Source organism: Zeus faber, assembly GCF_960531495.2.
Source record: "Zeus faber genome assembly, chromosome: 1".
Taxonomy (NCBI): domain Eukaryota; kingdom Metazoa; phylum Chordata; class Actinopteri; order Zeiformes; family Zeidae; genus Zeus; species Zeus faber.
Genome location: NC_137193.1, coordinates 48,178,185 through 48,200,185, shown reverse-complemented (window position 1 = coordinate 48,200,185; position 22,001 = coordinate 48,178,185). Strand labels below are relative to the sequence as shown.

Here is a 22,001-nt window from a genome sequence, read left to right as displayed (position 1 = left end):
GGGGTGAGGAAGGAGTTATTCAAAGGTAGGGGGGAGGGAGAGAGTGTGTGGGGGGGGGGTCCCAGAGGAATAGAGAAAGAGAAAAAGTAAAAAAGAGAGGAGGGGTGTCAGAGCAGGGAAAGGTAAAAAGAGTGAGGATGTGGGGAAGAAGGTGAGTGATGGTTACAGGTTGTCATGGAGGAGGAGAGAGGGAAGTGAAGAGGAATAGAGAGGGAGAGTAAAGGAGAGGAAAATAAAAGGAAGCATTGACGGATAGTGAGGGCGGTGACAGTGATGAAACCGGGGGATGAGGGAGCGGGAAAGAAAGACAGAGACACATGAGAATAGATCCAGGCCTCGTCCGCACGTATATATGGATATTTCTGAAAAGGCATCCCCCCTGTCGGTTTAAGAAAATGTCCGTCAACCCGAAAATCGCAAAAAAACAAACAAAAACAACAACAATTAAAACGCTCACAAAGGCGCGCCTGGCCAGTAGGGGGCTATACTATTTAATAAAGCTTGGTGTCAAAAACTGCAGAGGAACACAGAAAACTGAGCTGTGAAAAATCTCCACCCCTGGAAGGCGTTCCTCTAAAAGCTTTGTTTCCAGGTCCTGAAAGGGTGTTTCCGTGTGGACGGGGTGGGAAGCCCAAATGCAGAGAAAATACCACGTTTTCAAAAAATATCCATTTAGGTGTGGACAGGGCCTGAGTGCAGGAGATACAGGGGCCATTAGGAGGAGAATGTCCCCATGTGCCCAGAATCCTTTAGGGTGCCCCTCATTGTTTTTCACAGACAGAATTTGGTGTAAAGCAACAAGTCGCCCATCCTTACAAACAACATGAGACCATTTATTGGTCAAAATACTTTTGATGGTACTGAGGGATGTTCGCAAATTTTGCGAACATCCCTCAGTAGCATCAAAAGAAAGTGGATTTTGATTTTGATGGAACACACTTTTAGTAACGTAGTCTTCACACCTGACATGTATGTTAGATATAGTGCAGCACTTTTGCGAATTCTGTTAGACAGTCATAAAAAATAAAAAATAAAAATAGCATCTAGATTCAAAGTTCCAAACATGAAGAGCTTCTTTTCAAATACAGGACAAGTTGGATAGAAAAATATTTTTAACCAACGAGATTCAAAGACAGAAAAGTCTGGATTTAAGGCTTGACTTTGTTAAGTCTCTATTTGGTTAATATGAAAGTAAAAAATATGAAAAAAAAAAAAAAAAAAGAAAGATGAGTGATCTTTCCAACACTGTTTTCCCCAGTCTGCTTCCATCAGGCACACACAAACATTACTGATTATTGATTATATGATTAGTGAGCTGCATCGTTTTTGGACGGATGGCAACTTGTTCGGGCCGTTTTGGGAGAAAAAATTGATTGTGGAATTGTTTCAAGAGAGCGATTACAAAATACGCAAAACCCCGAGGCCTGGAGCGGAGCCAAGGAGGGGGAGAGATAGCGCGGGACGCGGAGGGAGAGGGGAGGGTATTAGTGTGGGCACGGAGCGGGGGAAAGCCACAGTTCACACTCCAACAAGTATTTTCACACCCAGACGTGCACTCACTTTCACCTCTGTCTGCTAATGCGCCTGTTAACACGTTCCACATATTTCTGCAGCCCAGAAACTAAACTAACAGTGTCCGATGTTTACCTTAGGCCAGTGGGGATTGGAAAAAGAATAAACCTGGGCTTTATTATCATCTTAACACATCTCCAAACCAAGCCCGCGTCATCGCGCAAGCCATCGATTCAAAACAATGACAGCTTTTTAATCCAAATAAGCAGTTCTTCCTCTCACGGAGAGAGCTTGTATATAATAGTATATATATATATTTGGAAGCTAAAATTCTACAGTTTTAAGTGATTTAATGGGGGAGAGCACCATGTTTGGACCACCTTTAAAAAAAAAGGGGGGGGGGGGACACTTGGGAAAATATTCTACATTTTTTACTCAGTTTTATTTTGACTGGACTTTCTACTCTTTTAACTCTCTCTTTTACTCTATCATGGCACATAATTTAATGTCAAAAACTGAGTGAGATTAAAGCCAGTCGCAGCACTGCCACGCCATTCACCAGTCTTAAACAACGGCGGGGCTGCTGACCCCTGGGGGGCCTTTTTGGACTTGATGATGCGATCGCCTCAGGCTGTCTCCATATCCGACGCAAGTTTCCTTTAACAGGCGGATAAACAAGTTTTTGACAGGAACCTTTCCTAACAATAAGTGCTGCACTCATTGGACACCCGATGTCAAGCTGGGACGCCTTTGGAATGGTGAGAGGGTTTTCATTAGAGTTCTAGACAGACCTCAGTCTGTCTGATTGACTGTCTCAGTGAGAAAGTCACGAGGTGACAGTGCTTCCTCCACGCGGGATGTGATCAGACTTCAGTCCTCTGATGACCCATAAAGTCACTCGAGTGAAAGAGGAGACCGGGGGAGGCAGAAATTGGGACCATGGGAGCCAATTGGGACAGTGTATCTATGTATGTGGAAATGTGCGTTAAGAGATTGAGTTGAGATTGACGACAGAAAAGAGAGAAGGAAAAGTAAAGTTTGGCCGTGTTTGTGTGTGTGTGTGTCTGTGAGTGTGTGTGTGTGTGTGTGTGTGTGTGTGTGTGTGTGTGTGTGTGTGTGTGTGTGTGTCTGTGTGTGTGTGTGTCTGCGTGTGTGGCGGAAAGAGAGAGAATGTTCACCCGTAGCCACCGTGGAAGCATGGAGGAGGCATTGCATTTCTGAAATGCTGCGAGAAGATGCAATTGTTTGTGCATAGGAGAGAAACAAGTTCAACCTTGCCGCTGCGTTCCACCCACCCACTCCCCTCTCACATATTCTCCCACTCTGAACTCCTCTACAATGCGCTCCCAAAACTCCAGGGGTTCTGTCCCTTTCTCCTGTTCTCTGCACGGCAGAATTATTAAGCCTACCATTATACCAGGAGCCGGCTCCGGTGACCCTGTAAGTGTTGGCAAAGCAAATGCACCCAAACCACCCACCCACCCACCCACCCACCCACACACCCACACACACGTCCTCACCTATAATTCCCCAAATGTCTCCTCTCATGCTCCTCCCTGGAGATCTGCTTGCGAACCTGCGCCAGCCGCTCTTTCTGTAAATGAGGTGAATGAGGGGGAGGTGGGAGGAAAAAGAGAGAGAGAGAGGAGATGAAATCTTTAAGGTGGAAGTCACAGCTGTCACCCACACCCGGATCCCGCCCCAGAACTGGTATAACGGCTCTCTCTCTCTCTTTTTTTTTTATTTACCTCGAATCCATCATAAGCTATTATTATGAGAAACATAACATGGTCTATTGAAAAGGAGCGCAACGGGGGATGAAAGAAATCATAAATCCTGCCTATCACAGCTCCATAGTCCTTTTCCCCAACCTCTCTCCCATATCAATACATTACAGAGGTGTAATTGCCGAGGAGTTGTTTGGTCAATTTAACGGTGAAGAAGCACAGCGCCGTGTCCCAGAGATACCCCTCAGCCCCATCTCGTCTCACCCCAGGTTCAACAGCGGCTCACGGTACCTCTTCCTCTTGTACCTCGTTTCCCTCTGATTACTGACAAGGTTATTCAAAAGCCGGGTGGAGAAGGTGGGGGGCGCAGGACACTTGGAGCTGCCAATCTCCGCCGAGACGGACGCGGAATAATGAAATGGAACACTTGTCTCTAAAAAAAACATTTAGGTTTTGACACAGAGTAGGGTGAGATTACGGCACTGCATGACACAGAATTCTATCTGTCTTATGATCTGGATTTTTTTTCTTTGCTCATGAGCCTCATTATTAAAGACTCCTGTCCTTAATGAGCCCTCTATGCCAACGATACAACCTCCTGCAGCCGAATCAACGTTTCACCACTGCGGTCGCTATGAGGCGTCATGGCAAGCTTCAAAAAAGTGCCGTCACTGTTCGCGCTGATGAGGAAAAGGCGACTTGGGGAGCAGATGACTTTGACCCCGATACCCACTAAATCACCTTTGTGTATGCAGACGTTTCCATGACAATGAGCAGAGGATGGCGTAAAAGAGGGTAAACCGAATGAAAAAAGACAGCAGCCGCTTATGTTCGCCGACGTACCAGCTCCTCTCTCCTCCGCTCCAACGTGTGGCGCTGTTTCTCCCAGTCGGAGGAGGAGGCGGAAAGCTTCTTTGTGGAGCCGTGTCCATAGAGCCGACGTTGAGCCTCTGCCTTCTGCTGCGCCAGGTTGCGCTTCTTATCGCTGGCTCTACACAGAAAAAAAATAAACACACACACACACACAAGAAAAACACACACCCAAGGACAAGGACAGCAATAACAGATGTATTCAAGACACAATAACAAAAACCACAATACTCAAGATTAACAGCAGCAGACAGGCTAATTCTCGACAAGCCCTCAACGGCCGTCATGGTTGGGAGAAGGGGCGATTCATTTGAGCCAATCGCTGGCCCTTTAAATTGGATATTGAATGCTGCACAGGGGCCAAGGTTTGTCAATGTCCGTGGCCAGCCAGGTCTGAACTGATCCTGCTGATACAGTCGGCGTTTTGAAGCCCAACTGGCCTCCCTGGCTGCCACCACCCTCCCCTAACCCCCTCAGACAAGTCGAGCCTTGACTAAATAAGGAGAAAGCGAGGGAGCTAGAACAAAGCCCTCATTCACTCTGTGTCGGTGGAAAGAGCTCGCAGCCGCCTTTTAAGGCCTCTGAGATTTATTTGTTGGGGTAATAATCAAATCTCCCTTTTTAATCTGGAGGAACACAGCAAACATCGGCCGGGGAAACAAATCATTCTGATAAGGGATTTGCTTGTGCTGACTACAACTAACTGGAGTTTTCATATCATACGACAGCATCCCATGGAACTTTGACCCAGAGTTCCTGTGTTGTGCAAACGTGTTGTGTGTAGCTAGAAGCCAAGCTGCTATATTTAGAGCGCAAAGTAGAAAAGGACAGCGATAGAGAGAGAGAGAAAAAGAAAACAGAGAGAGCCAGAGGTCTGGTCTGGGATGATCAGTCAATGGCCGGGGCTCAAGAGTGGCCTTGGAAAAACAAAACCAACCCAAACGCACGCATGAAACACTGGATGCACAAACAAACAGAGAGAAGAACACACACAAATTGTGACAAACAGCAACACGTCAAACAGCTGAACACAGCGTTAAGGAACGACAGCAAATATTACGCAACGGAGAACCACGATGCAACACAGTAAATACTGTAGCGCTGCTGAGATTCATTTTTTTTTTGTCAGATTTGTGACGCAGATAAAGGCCTTTCTTTAAGCACGGCGAATAGAAACCATCCCCCGTGACCGGTACGTAGAGCGATACCAAGCGCAACCGTCGCCTCTATGCATGGCGGAAAAGTATTTCAATGTAATGACAGGTGTTGCGATACACTACCAAGGCAAATTGGTTCTCTGTAGAAAATAGACAGTAGCGTGTGGGGGAATTTCTAACGAAATAAAATCGTCTTTTACTCCCTGTTCAGGCTTTCCGCTGGCATTTCACAGTAGCACCCATCGGCCCGGAAGCAGCGTTTTCAAAGGAAACACACTGAAGCTGTTCTCCAGGCCTGGGCTGGGGAGGCTACAAACGACTCCTAATTTAACGTCACTAAGCTCCAGCCAAGCTCAACTACCACTGCCACTAAGAAAAGTCAAATCCTCAAATCCATCTTATCCTATGAGGAAATACAGCAATCACAAGAATGACATTTACAAAGACAATTATTTTACAAAAGAAAGAGCCTGCTCTCAACCAACCTTAATTTGACCAATTACCATCACTCTAGTGCCACTCTAACCAGGCACTCTAGAGTCTATATATCTTCAATTAACTTCACCAAAAAGAAATGTGCAGGCTATGCACTAATCTCCATCAATAATCATTATGAAAAGAGAGAGGGGTCTTCTTCTTTTTCTTCTATTTTTCAATTATTAAACTTAATTGATGTAACAGACTGCCTGAACTGGCCATTCGTCATGAAGAGATCTTGTGCAATCTTATTCAATTATTCAACCAGATTGCAAAGCAAGCAATCCAACCAGAGATGCACCGGTTCACCGGCCATCCATCGTAACCAGACAGTTTTTGCTCGTAACACGCGATTGGCAACCAGACATTTTTTTTTAAATAATTTCGGCCATTTTTTCTTCTCCATCACTCAAGTAAATTTTAGTTAATTTATCGAGCCCTTAATCACACTACAGTCTCTACAGGCTACCAAAACCCACATTTCACAAGCCCACGCTCGGGCGCACCCAACACGAATAAGTAGTTAGAAAAGTCGATTGAAGAGGAATCAAAAGCTAATGTATATTAAATTAACCTATGAAGCTGTGATTTGTAAAAATTGTGAGTGAATGTAAAGTAGTTTAAGCGATACAACTTCACCAAATAGCAGAAGAACTCAGCGCTACGGAACACAGTACTTGCTGCGAAGGTCGTCACTGGGGAAGTGGCATCACTTTCCTTTAAGGCCAGTTCGGCCTGTTACAGAGAAAATAAACCTCTTCATGTATTATTTTTTCTTCCTAGACTGTTGCTTAAAAATAGTCTGAAAAATATCTGCAATCGGTATCGGATTTGGCCATGAAAAATCAATGGACCACTGCCATGCATCAATGAAAATGTTGTTTAACAATATGTAACAAGCTATTCCCAAATATTGCTGATGTCTCTGCTGCTGTAGCGTAAGGACAAATGTTATTTACTTACTAAAGTGAATTCTGGGAAAGTTAGAACAGTTGCTCCTTTTTCTCTGCTATATTAGCACTGACAGACCAAATGTGAGCTGCAAAATCTAAGTTGGTTAGTTTTATCATTTTGGTCCATTAACATTAAGACAAAAATGTGCATTTTTAACCTTCAATCATTAAATGACAGGCCCCGAAATAAATGACAGTGGTACAAGATGCGCAAGAAAAAAGTTACCACTGAGAAAAAGGAGAAAGAAGAAATCAAGAAAATTAAGATGATGGAGTACATTTTCGGCATTGTGCTTTGTTGGGAGTAAATACGCTGTAATCTTTAAGAAAAGGAGATGGGTGTTGGCTCCTCTGCACTGGTAATATCCAGCCAGGGCCTGTGAACTGGTGCGTGTCAGTGTTAAATATCATTATGTTTAATTAAACGCATTCTTGTCCATTGCAATCAGATGTGTGTGGAATCGTCTCCCATTTCACACCAAGAGAAAAGAGGGATGCTTTTTAAGTCAACTGAATGGGCTTGTCCATAAAACAATACATTTACCCGCCTGTTCCATTTGCCCCGGCGCCACTCTGAGCTTCACGCTTTGTAGTTTGGCCATTCTCTGCCTTTGCAGGCCTTGCAGCAACACTAGCACACAAGGTTACAAGGGCGGCAGTTTTTTTTGTTTTTTTTGTTCTCTCATTATTTTGACGAAAGACAAAATTTGAAATACCAAAGAAATGCCCAACTGTCTTGTGTGACATTGCTATAAAAACGAGACGAGGGTGCAAACGCTGTAGTGCATCAAAGTAACTCTGACGTATTCAGGGCTATCACATACAAACAGAATGGACGAATCGATAGGAATCTTTAAAGATTCAGAACCTTGTAAAATCAAACTTGCTACGATCCTGGCCTGACGCAGTACTTGAAACTTAATAGGCCTCTGGAGGACATTCAATAGTGTGTGCGGTTTCATGTGCGTGTTGTACAGTACACGGTATATTTTTCAATTGTTTGCAGAGCCGTTTGCCCATGAATTTGTGTAGATATGCACATGTGTGTGTGTGTGTGTGTGTGTCTACTGCTCTACCTGATGTTGAGTAGTTTCAGGGCATTGAGCAGCACTCCCTTCTTCACGTCATAATCAATCTTCTGATCGGTCCCAAAGCTAGGAGCTCGATTGATCTGCCACAGAGGAGAGAGGAGAGAAACTTTGAGAGAACTCCCGATCACATACTTCTTCTCAGTTAGTGCAGAAAATTCATGGACCTAAATCTACTTACCTTTTTTTTCCGCAATTGTAGCACTTGCCAGAGCCCTGTTTGCCCATGCCTTTGTGATTTATTTGTGTGTGTGTGTGTGTGTGTGTGTGTGTGTGTGTGTGTGTGTGTGTGTGTAGTGTCCTTTTGTCTAATCAGTATTCTGCTGTCCTTTTGAGGCAGCTATGGCAGGAATTCCTTCTTGTTATTGATGTGCAAATGCCTGCTAGTCCCTCCGTCCTCCCTCCCATCTTTTATTGATACATTTACAATGATTGATTAACTTGATTAAAATGAGGTTTATTCATATGTATGACATCAGCTAACCACAAATCACAAACCAAAAATCATCAAAGGGTTAATACAAGACTTTAAAATCTATCAGCTCTAGTCATTTTGCCACGCTACGAAAACTATTGAAATCTTTCTGTATTTGTTAATTCAATGTTCAAAGAAGTGGTGCTTGAAGTGGTGCATGCCGTTTCAAATGGAATTCTCAATATTACCATAGATGTCAGCGGGACAAGATCATTTTAAGGTGGGTTTCTAAACATACTGTTTGAATTTTCCAAAACCCAAAAAAGGCAGCAATATTAAAAAATCCAAACCTATTTCCTGACAATCAGGGACATCATAAAACGTAAGTGATGACTAGTAAATGAGCTAAAACTAATTTTGACTCCAGTTTGGTCCTATTAAATCTAACACCATAGGCTGCACTACAAATTAGAAGATTATGGTTTGTTTGTTTGTTTGTTTATTAAGATCCCCATTGGCTTCTGCAGCAGCAGCAGCTATTCTTCCTGGGGTTTACACAGTGACAATACAAAATACACATTCACACTACTCATCACAATACACAAACATAATACATCGTAATGCACGTCTACTGAGAATAGGACAATAACAATTGACACAATTTAAATAACACAAACACAAAGAAAATAGACATGCTCCGAATAAATCGATCATGATATAACAGATAAATATCAACATAGAATGCACACTGAACCCCTCCTACATACCAAAGAATACTTAATAATTACTAAAGTTTGTTCTGAAGTAGTGCCCTCTTACCGTTTTTATTTTTTAATTATGTATATTACTTTTACATTCTTGCATTGCTCTGAATAACACTTAACATTGATGTGGTTTTGGATTTTGGTAAAGTAAAACAACCTCCAGCAGCATGTTCAATAATTGTGTGTATCTGTGCTAAAGGATATAAAAACATTATAATAATTAAAAATGGTGTTGAATAAATGTGTATATCTGTACGAAAGGATAGTTTTTTGGAAAAACAATACATAATAATAATTTATAAATCAACAAATAAATCTTGAGTCTTGTTGTTATGACATTCCTCATTGAAACCGTCTATGAATACAGCAATCGATTTTATCACCTCAAACCAAGAGAGACATTCATGCATTTTCACAACATTTATTCTCCATCCACAAGAAAGAGCTAAACGTGTTGCTTTACTCTGGACCAGTGACAGTTTTCTCATATTACCTAATGAAGTACTCTGTCATCCAGATGAGACAAAACCAAAACTTGTTTAGTAGTTTGCTGTGTCTGATATGTTGCACAGCCATCAAGTACAGACAATCTGTTTCCCATTTTAGTCACCACTTTGTATGTGTTTGTATGTGTGTCCCATGATGTTTTATTTTTTATGATAACTCCCAAAAGTCTGGCTTCTTCTTCCTGCTTTATTAACATGTTATTCATATTGAGATCAAGCTGTGGTTTCGAACATAAAAAATAGTCTGGTCCCTTTTCAACATTGATTGTTTTAGACACGTTTATTACTGTTGATCCAATCTACAACCAACTTCAACTCCCGATCTAGATTTGTATTTAAATCGCTAACCGTTTCTTCTACTAAATACATTGTGGAATCATCAGCTTACATTGAGATATCTGCCTTTTTTAATACTAGAGAAAAACCATTAGTGAAAATTGCATAGACAAAAAGTGGCCCAACACAACTTCCTTGAGGCACTTCATGTTTAACATCATGTGGAATAACTTTGATTAAAGTACCCCCTTTGAACTGTATCGCTCAAATAACAATTTATCCATAATAATGCAGATTGAGAAAAACCAAAGCATTTTATTTTTTTCAATATTAACTCATGATCAATGATGTCAAAAGCCACAGAAAAAACAAGCGGAATTACTCCTATACTATTCCTCTCTTCTATTTCCTTAAATCAGTCATCAAATATTTTCGTTAAAAAGCAGTGACTGTCAAATATTTTTCTCTATATGAATGTTGGAAATTAGTGATGAAATTGTTATTAGAAAAATAAGACTGAATCTGTTCTGTTCTTACTCAAAACTGGAAATAAACTCATAGTTCGACTATTGGATTGAGAAAATGGCAACTTTAATTTTTTTTGGTATTGGCACTACTTTGGATAATTTCAATGGTTGTGGACATACATTTTCAATAAAACATTGATTAATAATGTGTGTGACCATCGGAGCAATAAGTGAAGCTATGGGCTTGAGATGTTTGCCATTAAGATGCTCAGCCCCAGGTGGTTTGTTCTTACAGTACAATTAAATCATACACAATACATGAATTCAACTTTAGTGACACAAACTTTCTTGAATTCACACTTTTTGCCTTCCATAACCTGATCTATTAATATATATGATAAATCTCTATTATTTGGCTATATAATGCTTATGAAATAAGATGATTTAGATGATTTGCTGTCTTTTGTCTCAGTATGAAATTCCCAACCAGTTTCTAGATACAATGAGGTGGACTTAGTATTTCCTCTCAGTAGATTATTTATAGTATTCCATAACTGTTTACTATCATGTTTAATTTTATTTATTCTATTTCCGTAATAGTTTAATTTTCTTATTTAATTTGGTAACAAAATGCCTTAGTTTGCAGTTTATTGGCCAATCTGATTTTAGAATTTATTAAATTGCTATAAATTTTGCATGATCCCTGTCCATCATATATTCTTTTAATTCTTTATCCAACCATGGGGCGCTGATGTTTCTAACAGTAAACTTCTTTAATGGTACATGATAGTCTACAATAGGCATTCAAATTCCATTGAAAGCTTGCAATGCTTCTTCTGGATCCTTTCCTAAGAACACCTTAGACCAGTCAGCATTTCTTCATTTCTTCCAGGATCTTCTTCATATCTGGCCTGATTAAAATTCTGAAATGATCTTTTCCTTATTACTTTGGACCAGGCTTAGGAACTTTTGCTGTGGCCACTACAGCCTATTGGCACAGATATGGAGTGAGAGCAAAACTCGGGTGTATTTATAAAAATGTGCTCAATAAAAGTAGGTACTCGAGTGCCATCACTCTTTTTCGCCATTACTCATTTTCTAGCTGGTTTATTAATGACCTGTGATAGTCAACAAGCTGCAGATGCATTTATTAGTTTGATTTTCATTGGACAGCAAAAGGGAATTCCAATCTATGATAAAGCCACCCTTAAAATATCACGACCTCTACGACTAACATGATCCAACATGTCACACATTTTGTCTAAATACCAACTGTTAGCACTAGGGTTAGGCTGTAACAACATCCTTTTGATATTGGCCAACGTTTCAAACAAACTTGGAGCCAGAGTACTTCTATATATGATGACGTTAGATAATACTTTTAACAGGTATATGACTTTGAATATAAAAAGCATCCCCTTATCCATATGCATTCCTGTCTTTCATAAAAATATTATATCCATGTATCATCAGTGATGTATCCTCAAATGTAGAATCTAAATGAGTCTCTGATAGTGCCAATACATGTACATTATTTAACTATAGTACATCTTCTCCAGTTAATTTATTCCTGATACTTCATGTTTTTATGGGCAATTTTAAGAGATTTCTTGGGAAGTTTGGGACATTTACCAAAGATCTGTTTTTCCTTTTTGTTTCATTTTTAAAAAACTCAATATCAGAGCAACACCAATTACTGTTAGCAAATGCATTCAAACACATACATACTCATATACACAAATTTACACATTATTTGTTGTGTTTCCACTCTAGCTGTCTTGATTGCAATCTTAAGTAAGCTGAACTCCTTTTCAGGTTTTTTTTTAAGCTGTTGTAATGTAAATTAAATATAATTTAGAGTTGTATTATTTAATTTATAGCAAAATTCCTCCTCCTAAACACTGCAGAATCAACACAACTGCTTTTAGGACGTATACTGCTCTACCATTCTTAATTTGCAACAAAATACCGTTAATACCCATGGTATAAAGCCATTGGCATTTATTAAATATACAAGTAGTAAATAAATAGTGGTTCTTTGGTTCTAATTTTAATTCACATACAACAAAACAGAATTAGCCGATATGTCTTTGAAATTATCTTATACTATTCTAAATAGGCTACATGAAATTAATTATATTAAGTGAGCTAACAGTGCTAACAGATTTTAATTTTCCCAAGGCATCCTTCAACATTTCTAACTCAAGCGTTTCAAACTGGCTTATTTCAGGATAGTCCTTTAGTGCCTTATTCTAGCCATATTCATCGATAACTCATGTCCTCATTATAGCTATAATGCCCTTCTTACCAGTTTGAGATCTTTAATCCAATTCAGTTCACTTCATTTTCCACATGCAGTCGTTTTCATTCTTGCCTTTATTTCTTACCAACACTGACCGTTTGCTGGTCCTCCTCACTTCTCTTTAACAGACTGACAATGTTGGGCTAATTGCTTGATTGAAGAAGGTCTCCGCTGCTCTATGATCCTGGAAATATAGTCTCTCCATTGAAAGTTATGATGAGTGTTGCTGGATGGATCAGACCGTGTTCTATTTCTGCCATTTCATCCTGAGATCCTTGAACTGCACTCTTCTTTTGGACATCTCCACTGTTAGATCTGTGAAGATTTCCACTTTCATCCCCCTGAAATTCAGCACTCTCTCTTTCTTTGCTATGCGTAAAATAACGTCTTTGGCCAAGTATCTCTGCATTAGCTATTACATTACACCTTGCATGGCAAAAAAAATAATTATATATACTTTTTTTTTTTTTTTCTTTCTTCTTACTTATGATCAGATCTCTCTCACCAGGAGTTTTAAAGACACAGTGTTAAACAACAAAAGGCAGAAAATAGCTTGGAGTGTAGGGGGGGAAAATGTTGCGGAGACGGGAGTCGGGGAGAGGAAGGTAGAGCGAAGGGGTCCAATGGCCTTGACTCAGCTGCTTGCCGCCTATGATCTCAGTTCAAATGATAAGACCTCCGTTGTTGCTAAAAGAGCCCTTTTAAGATGACGCTCCTTGAAAACAGCGATAACTCAAGTCAACCCACTTCCTCACAGCAACACCCACAACCAACGCTCTTTCACCAAACAAATTAAGGTACAGATGGCACCTTCTGGTGTAATGAGGTTTGTAATAGGTTTAATAAACATGCAGAGTTTTTTGTGTGTGTGCGATTATGAGCATGTGTAGCGCAGTGTGTCGGCTTACACTTCTAAGACAATTCAAAATCTGATTAAACAGAGGTGTACACTGAATCAGTGGGCTACAATCTCATTTTCTCTGATTGTCTTTTTTTGTGTCAGAGTGCAAAGCAGTGTTCCAGCTGCGAACCTTTTGGAAAAAGAGCAGATGGATACAGTAAAGAACGATAAAGATCGGCAACAGCCAATCAGAAGGCCCGTAGTAAGTCGCAAAGCACCAGTGAGCCAATCCAATGCATCGCATGCAGATCACAAAGCGCATCTCTCTGCCAATCACAAGCCCGGCCACGGGTTACTGGATGCCAACAGGGCCAATAGGAGCGCAGCTTTGTGTGTGACGTAGGACAAATTGAAACCTTGAGGATTAGTGGTTGAAAACGAGCAACAAAGCCCTCAGGCTACTTCGGAGTAAAAAGAGAGATGTGCGAAGCCTTACGGGAGTTGCTGAGCTAACTCTCTCAAAGTCCCTCTCTCTTTCTTTACCCCTCCTCTGAACTAGCCGTTGCTAATCTTGACACAAAGGTGCTTACTGGTGTGTGGCAGACTTGGGAACGCCGCCTTCAGATGATATTTACATCACAACCGGGACCCGAGGACTGTGGGAGCCAGAGTGTTAACTGCCACGCCAGGAGAGGAGTGCCAGTAGCCAAAAGAAACAGAGTTATGACCAGAAGGCCGTTTGTTTGAATTGTCAAAATGTATGTGAAAACCTAGGGAGGTTACAGTGAATGCAAAAGCCTCCATGCCTGCCCTTACTACAACAGCTACTGTGGATTTGTCCTTGATCAAGGTTCAATCATCCCCAGCTGCTCCAGTCCATGGCCAAAATAAGAATTTTGTAGCTCATAAATGGAGTGAGCACAAGGGCACAAGCACAAGTGTTGGAGTGAGCAAACTCATGGAAGCTGAAGCGACCTATCACAAAGAAAGGTTTCGAAACATGCATGAGGGGAATTTCAGTGTTTTCTGTAGCTCGTAGCACAGCCCAAGCTGTAGCACGCTATAGCTCGGGCTAACCTCCCAATGCAATTCTTATTCTGTGGGGTAGTGGTAACCTTGTGTTAACATAGTTGGTAGCAGTTGAAAAATATGAAATTCCTTTTAGAAGGTTCTGCATTTTATTGCCTATTTATCAGAGAAAATTTTGGATTGGGGTGTGTTTAACTCGGGAGACCTACGCTTTATTATGCCGACACTTCGATAGGAAAGTAACACAAAAGAAAAGCAGACAAAGGGCTTTGTTTTCACTTCCTAGATAGTATCATGGCTGCAATGAGAACAGTCTGCCTGTAGTGAGGTGTAACATATAGGTAACAGGCCGGCAGTAATCCTCGCAGTGTTTTCCTTGTCGCTTGCATTAACGTTCTTTAAATTGATTGGCAGTACCAAAAATCTCACTGGGTAGACCCCTCTCCCTCTACTTATTCCTCTCTCTCCCTCTGCTCTCCCTCTACTGCCCAGTCATCTGCTTTTCTCTGATTCCAGTAGTTTTTTCTCGGCTCTTGGCGCACTTCAGTCCTTGTTGTCTTCCAAACCTCTTTATCTTGTCTTTTTAGTGACTCCACACACACTCTCCCGCTCATTCATTCAGTTGTTTCTTTGCGCGCCCCCACCATACCCTATGGCTGATACACCCATCTTCCTCTCTTCTCTCCAACACTATTTCTGTCTTTTCCTCTGGCGGAGGAAGTTGGGCCAGTCTGGTCCTAATGAACCCCCACAGGCTCCAGAACCCCCCGCTCTGATTTCCTTAAGTGACTCTGGCAGGGCCTTAAAGGGGCCCTCACCCGCTCCAAGAGGCATTCAATAAAAATGTCAGATGAAAAGATTAGAAAACTCCTTTTTACTGCCTATTTGATTCAGCCCAGCATTGCATCAATGTCGCCCAAATGTATCAATCAAACGGCAGAATGAGCATAGAAGAAAAAAGCATATCAGTCTGTAATTTTTCCCAGCACAGATTTTTCATCATTTAATCATCCAAATAAACATACTGGGTTCAGAGGGCAAGCGCATACACTCATAAGACTTTAGATTTCCTACACCTGGATATGTGTGTCTTTGATGCGCCAATAACCTGCCAATGTTTCTGTGGGCGCTGGTGAAATGGAGACGCTGTAGTAGGGGGTCGTTTTTGAGGTTTAGCAGCTTATGAATTGTCTTTATTTAAAGTCCTTTCATTTTATTGGTCTTTGAAGTGAAGGTCCATCTACTGATCTTGATTCCTGGCTTTAAAAAAGAAAGAAATAGAGGTAGAGAGAACATGATTTCGCTTGACTTATGGTGGGAGTAGACAGCCTGTTTTGCCAGTTTCCTAATTTGAGTTCATTCCTATTTGAATTGATTCTAATCCTACAGGTAGAGTCTACTTTTGGCCTTTGTTGAGTTTAAAGGGTCAGGGTTGGAGCCCAATTGGAGTAGGTAGGGTTTCATTATTTTGTCCAAAGGTACTAAGCTAACTACAGCCTCACGGGGGCTCAACCCCAAAACCTGAGCATGGGTCCAACCTCGCTAATCATTAGTCTGTTCGGTTGCTGCCGTATATATTATATTCTTACATATTCTTTGCCTCAGACTCTTACAACAAAAAGCAGGAGTAATTATTTCCCGACAGTGATACAAAGACAAACTATTGGTTGCTTTGAGTGCCGTGCGTCTCAAAAGCTCTGAGGTGTCGCTGGTCAACAATGTAACAACATAACCTTACCTAACCTCAAAGCAACTGCCCAACAGCAACCCGTTGCTTTCTTTTCATACCAAATTGCTTCCCCTGATCGACATCCATTGTGCGAGTGTTTGGAACGCTCGTCAGATGAGTGTGCAGGCTGCTTGTGATTAATCAGTCCAGAAAGAGGACCCCTTCTTATTATGTCTGCCAGAGTGTAAACAACCAATGCTTTGACAAGGCTCCCGTTCCGCCCCGCACACTCGAGGGTATCGCCACAGTTCAACTGCCATCGGAAAGGAGGGATTGTTGCAGCACAATGGCGGAATGAGCAAAGGTGGGGGGAAAGAGGGAGCAAGTGAGAAAGAGGGACAGAAGAGCAGGAGCAGAAAGGGAGTGAGAGACAGAAATACGGACAGCTGGTCACCCTGTTCAGTCACTCTCTGGTTTCAGCCGTTCTTATCAATCACGGTTTTGTTCCTTTTGTGTCTTGTGTGTCGCGGTTTCACTCCGCTGTGGGGGGGAACTCAAGCCCAACCTGCTGAGCTTCTGCTAAGGTCCTGGGAGTGACCGGGGCGATTCTTCGCCAAACCAACATTCAACCTGACCTGGCAGAAGTGGCTTTTTTTCCCATCAGGACACCCACAGATATATTCACAGCCAAAGGTGCATGGACACACGCACACTCAAAGGGAACAAGGGAAATAGTCATACATGCAGGCATATAGTAGATACAATGGCTCCATGCCCACCAGTACTCAGGAACAGGAATACTAGTTTTGCCCTCTTTTTTACTCAGAAACACGTACTTACTGTACACGCACCCCTTCTCTCAAATGCACTCCCCACATGTGTGGAACTTGCACACACAAAGTTCCAACGCTGTCACTCAAAGAACGCGCAGGAAAATAAATCTTTCCCCCCGATTACACCAACAGTGGCACACAAAGACACACACACACAGACAGTCACTGCTGCCATACACGGCTGATGATAAATGACTAAACGTTGTGCTGTGTTTTCAACTGCCCCATATAAGAGCCCTAATTTGATACTTATTCCATGCAATAGTCATGTTTGGGGGGAAAATGGATGTGGATCAAGACAGACAGTGCCATACATCAATCTAATTATTCTTTAATAAACCTCAGAACAGAGAGTGGATTGTAGATGACTACTGCCACCTAGAGTTCAGCAAGAGATTTAAATTTCCTTCACACCTAAAGACATTTATCTGTGGACGTTCATGAAATACTGTAAAAAAAAAAAATGATTCTGCTAAGTGGCCAACATTAACCAAAGACAAAAGGAGAAATGGAGGGGGGTGAAAAGAGATAACAAAGGATGTCCAACTGTATACATCCTCTTTATCATTTCTCACCCCAGAAAATGTAATCACAATCGGTTGAGCACAAAGAGAAAAGAAAATACAAACCAAGTAAATTCCTCCTTAATCACCTTCAACAGGGAGGGTAGGATGTTCACAGGGTTATGTAAACACCTCCTGAATCTCTTGAGAAAATGTCTCAAAGGCACGCTACACCTTTCCAAAGCCCACTTTGAGAGAACCCTGAGAAAAAAAAGTCCCAAATAATGTTCATCAAATCAAACGGGGAAAGCACTTTGGGTCCAGTCTACACATGAGATATTCTATATTTTTAACAAGGGTTTACATGACTTTCTTCCACAGGGAAAAAACCCGGTGAAGACAAAAGGCAGTTTTGCTCTCAGTCGTTTGCAACCTTGGATGTGTGAGCACTGACGTCTGGAGAACAAGGTGCTAGAGCGCCGGCAGGAAATTGCCTCCATGCGTGCACATTATTGAATGTGTCCCTGTGTGTATGTATGTATAGCATGTTTGTTTACACTCAACAGTGCAGATCAACCACACACACACACACACACACACACACACACAAACGCACAAACACAAATGCACCAGTGCTGACCCTCTGGCAGCCAAAGAGGAAATCTGGATTATGTTGGCTTTCAGGGAAGGACAGGCAAACCAAACTCATCTTGAAACAATTGGTGTGGGAGCAGCGAAATGGAGGAAAGTTGGCTCTGCGGAGGGGAAGGAGTAAGAAATTGGGGCTGGGGGGTTGCGTCTATATAGGTGGATAGGTAAAGAGCAATGGCACTGAGACAACAATTAAAACAAAGAAGGGATAAAGGGAGGGCTATCGTTCAGCCACGGTCTGGTGTCCCCCCCTGCATGATTCCCCAAAAACCCTGCTGCCTTCCCCAACACACACACACACACACACACACACACACACACACACACACACACACACACACACACACACACACACACACACACACACACACACACACACACACACACACACACGCGCAATCACAAACAATTACAAACAAACCAGCGCCATGGCTGACCAAAGCACAGCTGCCTCATTAGCTGTAAATCACTCTACACAAGCCGTCCCAGAGGTCAGGGGGGGCAGGGGAAGCGGGGCAAGGATGGAGGGACGGCAATTAGGAAATAGCCACCAAACAAACAAACCCTGAGAAGGAGGACAGTAAACTTTCACTGTGTGTGTGTGTGTGTGTGTTTGGGGGGGGGGGGGGGCAAGCCTGTAGTTTGTGTGATTTTGATTTTGTTCTTATACCCAAACACCGTCATGTGTGGCACCAGGAACTATGAAGAAAAGCAAAAACAACAACAAAAACAAAAACGGAAAGTCTGAGACCCCCACTTATCTCTACGACTATTCAGATGACACACACACTAACTACATTGGACAAGCCCCCAAAGTGTAAGGAAGCAAACACAAATACAAACACAAACACACACAGAATGCTCAAAAATATCACATTAGCATGCGTTCCTTCTCCAAGACCAGTTCTTATTCTGACGTAGATGCACGCTTTTCTCTTGTTCTAGTTCTCCATCTCTTTATCACTCGCTCTCGTTCATGTACACACACACACACACATACACACACACACAAATATGCAGAGAAAAAGCACTATGTGTGTTGAGCAGCGCACACAGGCACACACCACATCTGTCCCTAAGAAGCGGGCTGACTGGCCTTTGAGCTGCGTAGGTCCGAGCATGAGCGTGACAGCATCGCAGCGACCTGGCAGGCTCCTAATTATTCTAGCTCGCTCCAAACACTTATTCCTTCCTATTTAGAGATGACCAGCTGGAGGTCTTTTCATTTTTGGTACGATGAACGAGGCGCGTGGCAAACAAAAAACAAACGGGTCTCGGCGAGCGCATCGGGCACTAAAATGGTCCTCTCGCTCATGGTTTTAATTTTTACGGCACAGATGGATTGGGCGGATCATTTCAACGAGCGACTTTAACATGTATATATCCATCCTCCCCAACACATGCACGCACACACCCACACACACACACCCACAAACACACACACACACACACTCAGGAATCACCCAGTCCAGCCCTGCGTTGCATTGATCCCCCCCCCCCCGTTTCTTCCGCAGCTATGATATTATTTGTCATGGCGGCTTACAGCACGTGTGCCCTGGAGAGCGCAGGGAAGGGGGACAGGGCGATAAGGTTGTCACGCAGCTACATTTTCGCCGAGGGATAAAAAGTATTTCTTGGGACTCGTGCTCTTGGATTTACGGAAGCCTGTCGTTCGATAAATTTTTTTACGCGACCCAAAGTCCTTGCAATTTGGAAGTGAATGAGTGTGTTAGGAGAACGTAATGCCACCCATTCAGATGGCCGAGTACTTTCTTGAAGTAGTTATTGGTCATATAAAACCCCTTTCACACATTCCGGAACCTTTCCTGCATGGCGTCATGTGTGAATGGGAGCAGGGATCGATATTCTGTTTGATCGATGTTGGTTTGATGTTTCCCACCTCAAGACCTAGTAACATTTCCAGCAAAATGCCGGGATGGCTGTGTTGTGAATAGAACGGTAACATTGGCAGAACAAGCAGGTGAAGTATGGGTGGAGCATACGGTGCCGGCAAAGAACAAATAGAAGCTTTCTAGGAATATTTATATTGTACAATTTTTTTTTTTTTTTTTTTAATCATTTGAAGAAAAAAAACATTGGGAAGAATGGCGGGTGCATGAAACATGTCCAGTCTCTATGGAGACCGGTCTTTTTATTCTTACATTTTATTATTTTTCTTCTTGAAAATGCCACTCACTTAAATGACATCTTGACGTGTCTTTCATATTTAGGGGTGCGGTACGGGGACATCGGCCACAAGCACTTCACTTGCGCGCCGGCTGCACTGGAGGGAACAAGCGGACAGGGAGAGGTAGAACAGGTGGAGAAGATTCCTTCTCCGGAGGCAGACAGTGTAGGCAGGTGGAAAATGATCACACTGCTTTAATAACATTGGATGAGGGTTATTGTGCCGGGCGCACCTCCACCCACCTGTGCCCAGTCCATCGGCGTTATTTACTCATTTATATATACATATATATATGTATTGCCTCTTTAATTTCAGGATTTATTCCATGGTCGTTTATTTTTATTTGCGTGGTACATACATCCTCTTTGCGTGCGCAACTGAATGAACTTTGTCCGTGTGTTGCTCTGTGCGCTGCTGCTCCATCTGTCGCTCTCCGGCACAGGGGGTGCGGACCGGAACAGCATCGGGTAGACTTCTGCTGGACTGTCCCTTGCCGCATGTATACCGGCATTATTATGGCATGTGTGAAAAGGTGCAAGACAGAAACTTTCCTGAATGTGGCTGTATGTGTGAATAGTGAAACTCACTGGCGGTGCCGAAAAGGCTATCCCTGCAATTTACTCTGAACTGTGTGTGAAAGGAGCTTTATCTTCACTGCATATTATTAAGCATATTACTAATACTTTGATTACTTTTCAAACAACCACTTTACATCTAAGGGAACCAAAAACTAATATTTGAATCTGTGATAGACCAATACACACTAAAAGACACTATGAAAAGATAAGGAAGGACGGCACTATTGATCCCCAGGGTGAAAATTCCAATTCAAGAGCGTGTTTCCACATCCATCAGTCTTGAATCAGGATGTAGGCAATAAAATGAATATTTTACAGGTCTTGCCCCTCTCTCTGTTGTTGATCGACGTGAAGAGAAAGGGCACATGTGGCACCAAACACAGTCTTAAGAAACAAACTAAAATATGCAATTTTTCCGGTCTAAGGTTGGAGTTGAAGTCTAACTTTCACGTTTTGAACGTGACATTTTTTCTGTATTTCCATCCAGTGATTTCATTTCGATCAGACAGCACGCTGCAAAACCCCCTTTTATCCCCATGTTTAATTGGAGGTCTCATCGCGAACAGAAATTTTGGTGGAAGTGAAAATCTGTCCTTCTACATGTGTCATAAATACACTTGAATGTATCCATTGGTAATGAGAATAATTCTGATTGCTACTTCTAATTGATCCTAGGATCTAATTTCCACAGTTTTCTTTGTAACTGTAGAGGATTGCACTCGCAGTTTATTTATCATTTAATTTGCTCATAGCTATTTCATATATTGCATTATTCCCCGATCCTTCAGCCACTTTGTAGTCTCATTTTAAATGTATTCAGAAAAAAAGTCTGGTTTTGGTGGACAATGTAGAACCAAACTCAGCTGCACATTTTGCCTTTTTTCATAGAGGGTTTTTTTCCCCCCTCAGATTTTTTGGATGTTCTTTCAAAACACAAAGAAACATCAATGAAGGCCTCAAAGCAAAAGCTTTGGCACTGAAAACAAACCACAACCTAAACAGACTGTGTGTGTGTGTGTGTGTGTGTGTGTGTGTGTGTGTGTGTGTGTGTGTGTGTGTGTGTGTGTGTGCGTGTGTGCGTGTGTGCGTGTGTGCGTGTGTGCGTGTGTGCGTGCGTGTGTGCGTGCGTCCGTGTGTGCGTGCGTCCGTGTGCGCGTGTGATGAAGACCACAGCTGAATGAAACACCTCTTCTAC

The 22,001-nt window shown here is 42.2% G+C and overlaps 1 protein-coding gene across 3 annotated transcripts in view; it reads right to left on the bottom strand.

Moving 5' to 3' along the window:
• The window catches only part of ttll7 (tubulin tyrosine ligase-like family, member 7), a 106,445-nt gene that overhangs the window by 41,496 nt on the left and 42,948 nt on the right, over positions 1–22,001 (bottom strand). For all 3 annotated transcript variants that reach the window (XM_080024360.1, XM_080024361.1, XM_080024362.1), the window contains exons 10-12: positions 7,773–7,867; positions 4,083–4,230; positions 3,033–3,106 (exon numbers count right to left, since the gene is read on the bottom strand). In XM_080024360.1, coding sequence (XP_079880486.1) covers positions 3,033–3,106; positions 4,083–4,230; positions 7,773–7,867 — 317 coding nt within the window. The remainder of the gene's footprint in view (positions 1–3,032; positions 3,107–4,082; positions 4,231–7,772; positions 7,868–22,001) is intronic.